Source organism: Nannospalax galili, unplaced genomic scaffold (genome assembly GCF_000622305.1).
Source record: "Nannospalax galili isolate Female #2095 unplaced genomic scaffold, S.galili_v1.0 scaffold933, whole genome shotgun sequence".
NCBI lineage: Eukaryota > Metazoa > Chordata > Mammalia > Rodentia > Spalacidae > Nannospalax > Nannospalax galili.
The window spans coordinates 338,718-348,498 of NW_008333281.1; the positions used below are offsets into that span (position 1 = coordinate 338,718).

The window sequence follows — 9,781 nt, forward strand, 5'->3', positions numbered from 1 at the left end:
CAAAGTCCACGTAAAAAGCTGGTTGCGGTAGTGTGCACCTATAATCCTGGCACCAGAGAGCAGGAAATAGTCCCTGTGAGCCTATGTGACAATTATATTTGTCAGTGATTTAAACAACAGCTGGGTGTGGTGGCGCACACCTTTAATCCCAGTGCTTGGGAGGCAGAGGCAGGCGGATCTCTGTGAGTTGGAGACCAGCCTGGTCTCCATAGTGAGTTCCAGGACAGCTAGGGCTACAGGGAGACCCTGTCTCAAAAAGACCAAAAAAAAAAGCACACATTTCCTTTATGAAACAGAGTTTTAGTTTAATAAAGAATAAGATCAACTTTTAAAAGGATACAAAAATAAATATTCACTAGACATATTACAGGTCTGGTTTAACATTCACTGGGGCAGGAAATCACCTCTGACAAGCACTCAGCAAACAGGCCCAGGAGAAAAGCCAGTCCAGGGTTTCCGTATTTGCACACTCTGGCGGCTGTCTTTTCTCCTGATCCACCTCCATCTTTTCAGGATAGCCATAAGTAGCTCATGGTCTTTGGCTTTCCAGGTCAAAAGCCATGGCCTGTGGAGCCATTGGTTAATTGTGTCTGTCTCCCAAACCCTGGCACCTTCCTACATCTAAGACCCACAGGGAACAGGGAAGACCTGGCCTGCCCTTCACTGTGGGGCTCTGGGCACATCAGGCAGGACTACCAGGGCAGGTTGCAGAGGAGAAATAAAGCTCTCTTGTGCTCTCTCTCGCTCGCTCTCTCTCCTTCCCTCCCCCCTTTTTCCAGGATGGGGTAGAGGGAAGATGCTCCCTGTGCCCCACCCACTGGGCATGGGTGCCTGCTGAGCTCTGATGGCCAAATAAACTCACTAGCTTCAGCTCGCCCTGGGCAGCTGTCCTGGAGGTGACCCCCTGCACCCTGCAGCCCAACTTCTGCCAAGCTGATGCCTGCACCGACTGCTCGAGACCCACAGCTGTTCCCAGGTGCCTGCAACACTCAGCTCTTAAAACGTTTCCTAATCACAGGTTAAAAGCGACTTAAACTCCTTAGAACCCAAATGGACAGCCAGGGACATAAACAGCCCTAAGTACCTCCCCCCACTCTTCGGTCAGAGTCCATTATAGACAGGTACGCTGCTCTGTGCTGAGTGGGAAATGGGCCTTTTCTGCTGGTCAGTGGAGTGAGCTCTGCCAAATCTATGCTCAGACTCTCCCTTCAACTCTGATTTTTGCTGAATCATAGGACTGGCCACTGAACTGAGCCACAATCAAATACATGTGCAATCCACCAAGTGTCTGCACTTGTAATTACATCCACTCACTTGACAGAAAAAGGTCCAAAGCGATTTACAACAGGGCACATGAAAATACAAATATTGTTAAAGTGGGTCAGGACAACTTAGAAAGGGCTCCTGGGATGATTTCACTACAGAAACAAATATATGTAATTTTTTTATTTCTCAGCTTCCTCCAAAAGAGAAGCCTGCGCCGTCTGAGGAATCGATCCCACACTGGTGTGCCTGGCTATGTGCGTGGCCTCCCAGCCCCTGACCCCAGGAGAAACAGCACATTCTCCTGAGGCCACCAGTTGGACTCACACCTCCAAGAGGGAAGCTCGGAGCTAGCTCTTTTTAATCTTATCTAAAGGCTGGACAGTTAAAGGACACTTCGTGTAGAATCAAGCACGGGGAGTCAGAAACGCCCAGCTCTAGGCAGAGAGGAAAAAGGCAGTTTCGTTGTCACGGGCTGATTTCACACTCCCAAAGTGGCACAACTCCACACAAAGCAAGAATCACGGGCACTAACGATAAAGAAGAAAATGCAAAAATTAAACTTTTGATCACAGGCTCTGACCACAGCACTGGAAAGCTTCCACATTTGCACCTGCCCAGAACTCTGGCCCCACTTGGGGGCCCCCAAAGGATGCTCCGACTGAATCAAGGAGCGAGGGCAGGGACCCTGGGCAGTCTGGTCCACATTTGTCTCCGAAGTCTGACAAAGAATCGATCGTGATGCTTGAAGTCTCTCGGGGTGGGGTGCGTGGGAAAGACGCTCAGACGGTGATCTGTTGGTTTTCTCTGAAAAACGGTCTCTGGTGTGAAGCACAGATATCTGAAAACATCCGGAAGGCTTGGTCTGGCTGGGGCTCCTCGGGCACTGGCATCAGGGGCCCAGCACCGCAGCTCTTCCCCGCCTCCTCTACCAACTGCCTGGCATACAGCTGCTCCACCTGCAAGGGTCACGTGCAGAGTCAGAGGAGAGCGGAGGGGAGACGTGTGCGGGGTCAGAGGCGAAGCGAGTGGTGACCGGGGCCTTCCCCTCCCCGGGCAGCCTCTGACACCCCCCGCCCAGGTACCACGTGAAGAGCCAGGGATGCAGTATTCCTGCAAAATTGCTAAGTGTGCCTCCCCGCACTGCCCCAACCTAGCTAGCCAAGGCTGGGGATTTACGGTGGGAGCCATTCCTTGGGCCAGAGTGAAACGAGGACTTTTCATCTAGTCTGCCCTCGGACCTGAAGGCCAGGTTGAAGAGAAAGGGAGAGAGAGAGAAATGGGGGACGTGGGGAGAGGAGAGGAAACAGATTAAGAGCCCCGACGTGAGGGGGCAGCACACACAGAGATGGCAAGAGCCCACGTCCCAGCCATGTGCGGATCTGGCCGGCCTCTGCATCCGCCACACAGACGGGGTGCCCGGTCCCTGATGTACCTTCTCACATGAGGCACAGCTGGCCAGTTACAAACAAGGCCCGGGAGGTCAGGGTGCGGGCCGAAGCCGCTGGTTCTCACCTGCACAAGGATGAGTTTGGAGCGCAAGGGTGCAGTGTCCGGATACTCTTCTCCGAAGCACAGCACCACCCTGTTGTCAGGAAGGTGACTCCGGGTGGCGTAGAACTGCTGTAGCTCTGGAGAAACAGGGACCAGTGAGTGAGTCCCTGCGCCTTGGGCGGGGCTGGGGTGCAGAGCCCCAAACACTGTTGGGCTTTTTAGGGGACCTGTTTGGGTTTTTTGAGGCAGGATCTCACTCTGTAGCACAAGCTGGTTTGGAACTGGAGGTCACCCTCCTGCCTCAGCCTCTCAGGTGCTGGGACTACAGGCGCACATCCCGACGCCTGACTGGCAGGCTCATCGGCCCTGAATCTGAAAGCCTTCCCGTGGCACAAACCCACTCTCCATGCCGTGCACCTCAACCCCTGCATGCTGGGGACACCTGAGTTTGGGGACTGTGGCCTCCTGATGCCTCTGATGGCTTCTCAGGTCCCCAAAGCAGCCGGACAGCCTCACCTCAAAGCTGGGAGGACTATGAACACAGCTACAAGTTCTCAAAACAAACACTAACTCTAAGCCTGATAAGAAGCAGAGGGTACAGGAGGTGGGGGGGAGCCAGTGCCCAGTGGGGGCTGCTGACAGGACTTGGCCTTGGGGGAGATGCAGGCAGGGTCTAAACACCTGCCCTGCTGAACCAAAAAAGTCATGTTTTAAATAAGTTTTCCATTATGTGTTGGGCCACATTCATGGCTATCCTGGGTCACATGCAGGCCGTGAGATGAGGGCCTGACGCCCATGAATCACATGTGCCTCCCGGGGAGCCTTGCCAAAGTAAGGTGCTACACTTGGGCTGGGTGAGGTTGGAGACCACATCCCCACCCAGCTCTCAGCCAGAGAGCAGTCCTGAGCTGTTACCTCAGCCCTGCTGTCCTGTTTCCCCTGGGGAAACAGAGGCAGAGGCTCCCCAGATTGCTCAGAGAGAAAGTGCAGGTGGTCAAAGTGTACCTCTGTCCCAGACCCCCACCCCGCAAGACAGTCCCATGTCCCGGGTGCAGGTGGCGAGGGGAGGAGGTGGGTATGAGTGCTCCCTTGAAGCGGGTACAGACCTCGGAAGAACTGGCTGGTGTCAAAGACCTGCACCACCTCCTCACGCTCCAGCTTGTTGGGCCGGCCCCTGCACACCACGGCGTTGCCACTGCAGAACACACGGCCCTGGCAGAGCCGCTTCACGAACACGCCCTTACGGCTGCTGTGCAGGAGCACGCCTCGCTCCAGGTGCCCGAACAGCTTTCGGGTCACCTGCCTCTGCCGCTCGCTGGGAATGATGTCGGCCGTGGGGAAGCTCACCAGCTCCAGGCCGTCGGGGCCGCAGAGCTTGGGCAGTCCCGGCTGGCTGAGCACCAGGCGGCAGCCCTCGGGGCAGGTGGTGGTGGTCTGGCCAGCCAGTTTGCCCCCGTAATAGAAACTGATCACCATCTGGTAGAAACCTGCAGGGGGAGCACAGCTGTCAGAGCTAAGGGCAATCTCCGGCCCAAAGCCCCAGCCTTTCCTCCACCTGGACATCCCTGTGTCTTGGACATTATGGAGAAGATTCTAGAAGTGGTTTCCATCAGCGGGAGCTGATCCACACTAAAGGGAGCAGATGACTCAGATGCTGTCAGGGCCGAGTTAACTTTAAGTACAAGATTGGGCTGGGGAAACAGCTCAGTCGTAAAGGTTAGGGACCAGCCATGCAAACTCAGATGTGAGCTGGACCAGAAACCACATTTAAAAGAAAGCCAGGTATGATGGCCTACACCTGTAATCCCAGTGCTGGGAGGCAGTGGCAGGTGGACCCTGTGGTGCACACGTGAATATGCACACACGTGCACCTGTGTGCACACACGCAAACATGCACCCACACACACAAATACACCTGCACGCCCAAATACATGCATGCACCGTGTATACACACATGCACCTTCACATGCAGACACGCAGATCTGTGAACAAGGTCTGGAACCTTCCACAGGCTGAAGCTGAGGTGAGGCATCTCGTGAAGCCTGTGACTCTGTTTCCACTCACAACGAGGGGAAAATCCACTGATGATCACAGTGTCATCCCAAAGGACCCCCGGATTTTGTTTAAACCACTGCAGAAGCTCCCAAGCCTGTTTTCCAGAAAGAGCCGGAAGCCCTCAGACCAGCAGGCTCCTCCAGGGGAACTCCACAGGAGGGTGTACGCACATACACCAGCCCGCCCGCTCACCGCCTCAGACTAGGGTGCAGCAGAAGCATAGTGTCTGCCCAGCACGGGCCAGGTCCTGGGCCCCAGTGCTGCCAAAACAAATAAATCAGTAAATAAATTCTAGAAGAAAGAGAAATGCTTCGGTTTGGTGCCAATAGACCACTGACACACAATCCCAACTCACTTTTTGGATGAAGACCCAAACCTGCACTATTGGGCACACTGTATTCAGCTTTTCCAACCTCTGGCTTCCTGAGTGTGGTAGGCACACTGGAGCCCTCTCACGTGGACAGCAGGCTCCCCCAGGGTAAACTCAAAGGTGAAGAACAAGGAAAAGCAAGCTCACAGCCCAGCAGCCCTGGCACAGCCAGCATGGAGGCGGGCTCCAGCGACAGCGCTAAGCTCACACGATTCTCCATGAGCGGCCTGGAGAGTCTCGAACTCCTTGTAGGCACAGCGTCCAGGCTGCCCAGTCCCAGGGCGTCCCTGAAGGTCATGCCAGGCTTGGTTACTCCTGTCAGGGCACCTGACATTGTGTCAGCCGGGCTGATGCACTCAAGTCCTCAGACCCTCCCCCGGGGCTGGGCACATCAAAGCAGGCAAGCACTATGCGCGACAGAATCCACCTTCCCATCACTCCTATCGCTGTGCTCCCGTGCCCTGTGCTTGCCGGTACCCACCTATGTCCCAGGCTCACCTGTGCCCCTCACCCTGTCATCTTGGGGCATCTCAGTACCAAAATCCCTCACCACCCCCAGGAACAAAATGTCTCAAGATACCCAGACAGGACAGGCTCACCACCCTGCCACTGAGATTCTAAGACTCTGGATGCAGCCACAGAGGATGCCAGCAGCTCACCCCACCTCACTCCCATGCCCACTAAAGGCAGTAGCACATCACCCTCAATCACCACCATGACCATAAGCACCATCAATATTATCAGCATCATGAGGCTGGAAGGTGGCTCAGCGGTGAAGACCACTGGCTGCTCTTGCAGAGGACCTGGGTTCAGTTCCCAGCACCAAAAGAGTAGCTAACAGCTGTCTGTAACTTCAGTTCCAAGGGATCTGATATCCTCTTCTGACCTCCCCGGGCACTGTACAACACGGTTGCACTTACATGCAAGCAATACATTCATACACATAAAGTAAAAATAATATAGTATTTTAAAAATACATTATCAGCATCATCTCCATCACTACCATCACCATCCGCACAGCATCACTACAGAATTAGCACTGCTGCCTTCGAGCTGTGTGGCCTGGGACAAGTGCGCCCATCAGCAACAGCAACAGCTTTTCGGGGCTTTGGGAAACCACATGAGCACGGAAACAGGACGGTGTCTATAAAGGAGGTGTCCAAGGCTCTGAACCCCAATCCCTGGTCCACAGGACTGTCAGTCACAGAACCAGGTACTCTGGGCTCATCCACACATCTGACCCTGTGGTCGCTACTGGTCACTGCAGCCATTTTGCAGATGAACTGAGGGCTCTGACCCTGCTGATCCAGCTGCCCCATGGGAGCCCGGCTCTGTTCCTCACAGCAGGCTGCAGTTCTCGCCAAAATGCTAAGACACAAAATCCTCACTGTTTGCTCCTTCCCTGCAGACACGCAGGCTGGGAACAAGCGGGCAGCCTTGGACAGGTTGACAGTGGGTGGCACCGAGGGAAACTGGCTGCCAACATTTCTTGGGGTAGATTCCACACACAAAGTCAGACCTCGTGGGATGTGGTGGCTCATGCTTGAGGCAGGAGAGCTATGAGTTCAAGGCCATCCCAGTCTACAAAGTAAGATTCTGCCTCAAAAAACAAATAAATGAAAAGAGCCAGAGTTCTGTCTTCTTTGGATAAATAGGAAGTCAAGCCAGCCTGGCCCGCAGGCCCAAAGCACCAGCTTCCACAGGGCATGGTCTGCTGCGGGCGTGCCTAGGCCCAAGGTTCTCTACATTGTCCCCATCACCCACCACCCATCTCACTCTCTATGTTATCTCCGTAGTCAGGAATCAGGAGCCCTGACTGTGACTTACCTAATGAGACCACGTGTGAACTGCATTCTGGAAGGGGATTTCAGAGGTATCTGCCTACGTGGTGCTGGCAACCTTGTTCTTCTCACAAAGGGTCTCACGGTGGTCTGCACATACAGTGCAGAGAACTCCTGCTCTCCTCACAGGGAATTTCAGGATGGTCTGCACACACAGAGGCTGGGAACCTCTCTCCCTTCACATGTGCTGAGTCAGCTCTACAAGGCTCATGGCCACTTACTTCCTCCTCACTGCATGACTTCACCTCTCCCTCATGGCCACAGTGCCAGGCCCGGCCACGGTGACCCCCAGAATGCACTGGTCAGCGAACTCTCAGGGCCACAGCCCAGCACTGACAAGGCCAAAGGTTCAGCCCATGGTCCAGAGCCTCTTCTGAGTGTCGTCAAGAGGCCCAGGCTTAGAGACAGATATATCAGGAGACTGTGCAAGCCCAGAGTCATCTACAGCCTAGTCTAGAATGATCCCCAGCACACAGAGTGGTACTATATAAGCAGTGTGCTGTTCCTTCATCTTTTCACTGGCTAAGCACCTGCCAATGCTGTGATGGTCCCTGGTGCACCTTCCTCCCAGAGCCCCACTGGGTCCTCCATGTGACCAGACAAGGCTGTAAAGAGAGGCCACCTGTGCCCATGGTGGGCCACAATAAAGATGAACACCTGGGACAAATCCCCACTCGGGGGCCTGTCAGCTGCACCACCCAGGGTCTGGAGCCTAGAAATTAGGAAGTAACCCATTTCTATAACCTAGAGATGGTTAGAGGGGAGGTGGGAAAGAGCCCACAGGAGGGTCAGCCCTAACCCAGGGACCTGAAAGTGCTCCACAAACACCAGCCACCACCACCACCAGCAGCAGCAGCAGCAGCATCATGAGTATCAGCACCAGCACCATCAATATCATCAACATCACCATCCGTACCATTATCACCATCATCACCATCAGCACTTTCAGCATCATTATAGCCACCATCATGACTCCCACTGCAGAACTGGAGGGGCTGTGCGTGACACTAACCAGCTGTGTCCCTGCTAGACAACCTCAGTGACTGCCACACACAGACTTCCACAACACTCCTGGAGGCAGGTGTTACCGCGGCTCCCATTTCACAGATGAGGAGCCTGATGTCCCTCCACAGTGGGGCAGCACACTCTCGCTCGTGCGTGATTGTGCCTGTGCAGGACCCTCTGGCATGACCAGGACCTCCTCAAGGGAAGGCTGAGCAAAGCTGGGCTACCTCTTTGCTCCCAAACCACACAGCATGAGGAGGGGGAGGTCCTCAAACTCCAGCCCAGGTCATGCTTGTCCACAGGACCTCACATCCCACATGGGTCATCAGGCTGTCCTCAAGAAAAGCCCGTGTCATGCCCGGCCCAGAGCACCCCATACCTGAATGGTGTGTGTCGTAGGAGGCGTACCCGGTCAGCAGTGGCAGGCCTGCAGAAGGAAGCGGAGAGCACATTCCTATGTGGCTTGAGGCTGCATGTGGGGAGTGACCCAAATGCCCAGGGTGTGGAAGGTCACCAGGGACAGATTCCATTCTGTGCATGCTCAGGGCTCAGCCACAGGCTCACACTCAATTCACTGTCTTCTCTTCCAGGGCGGCAGAGCCATTTCCCACACAAAAGCCAGCAGAGTGAAGGGGCATTCCCCAACACCATGAGATCCCTTCCCCAATATCATGGGACCCTGTCCCCAACACCATGGGATCCTAACCCAACACTACAGGATACTGTCCCCACACCACAGGATCCTGTCTCAACACCATAGGATCCCGTCCTAACACCATGGGATCATATACCAACATCATGGGATCCTAACACCATGGGATCATATCCCAACATCATGGGATCCTGTCCTCACACCATAGGATCCCTTCCTAACACCATGAGATCCTGCCTCCTAACACCATGAGAGCCTACCTCCTAACATCATGGGATCCTGTCCTCATACCACGGGGTCCTGTCCTAACACCATGGAGTCCTGTCTTAACACCATGAGATCCTGTCCTCACACCATGGGATCCTGTCCTGAGTCCCATCCTAACACCACAAGGTCCTATCCTCCTGTCCTAACACCATGGGATACTGTCTTTAACACCACAGGGTCCTGTCCTCACACCATGGGGTCCTGTCCTAACACCAAATGACCAGGACCTGCAGCCTTCTGTCCCACCCTGAAGGCTGGGCCCAAAGGTCACTGGACTACAGGCTACCACGGGGCTTGTCTTGGGGGGACCCGGCTCCTCCCCAGCCTCCCCAAAAGCCAAAGGCACCAGGCTGCCCAGGGCCCCTCAGCAGACACGGCCACCTACAACCCAGAACCTCTGAGGCCTGCAGGCCTTGCCAGGACCTCCTGGAAACACCTGCCTCAGCCAGGAAGAGGTGAAGGAGGACCCCCAAGGTGCCCGTGAGCATGAAGGGCAGCTCAGGCTGAAGCCAGACCCAGGAGGACAGAGTCTAAGGACCTGAAAGCCCCGTGAGCTCCCAGACACTAAGAAAAGAACGGACCTCATTTAGCTTCCTGACGCCACAGGGCAGGTTCTGGTATGCCCAACTTACAGATAAATAAACTGAGGCACCACAGGACACGACAACTCCTAGTGGTGCAGTCACTGCCCGCCACCCACTGGGCTCTGCTACCTCCTGAAGCCCTGGCTGTCTTTGGCTCTGGGAGGGTCCTAGAGTCTGAACCGAACAACAGATCTAAAGATGTGTATGCTGTGGAGGAGACGGCAGTTGAGAACTGTGGCGTCCCTGGCCT

The 9,781-nt window shown here is 54.9% G+C and overlaps 1 protein-coding gene across 1 annotated transcript in view; it reads right to left on the reverse strand.

Annotated features, from left to right (window-relative positions):
• Nucleotides 1-304: 304 nt before the first annotated feature.
• Irf8 (interferon regulatory factor 8) overlaps nt 305-9,781 on the reverse strand; it is a 21,698-nt gene continuing 12,221 nt past the window's right edge. The window contains exons 5-8 of the mRNA XM_017796858.2: nt 8,408-8,497; nt 3,864-4,244; nt 2,779-2,894; nt 305-2,222 (exon numbers count right to left, since the gene is read on the reverse strand). Coding sequence (XP_017652347.1) covers nt 2,046-2,222; nt 2,779-2,894; nt 3,864-4,244; nt 8,408-8,497 — 764 coding nt within the window. The 3' untranslated portion in view covers nt 305-2,045. The remainder of the gene's footprint in view (nt 2,223-2,778; nt 2,895-3,863; nt 4,245-8,407; nt 8,498-9,781) is intronic.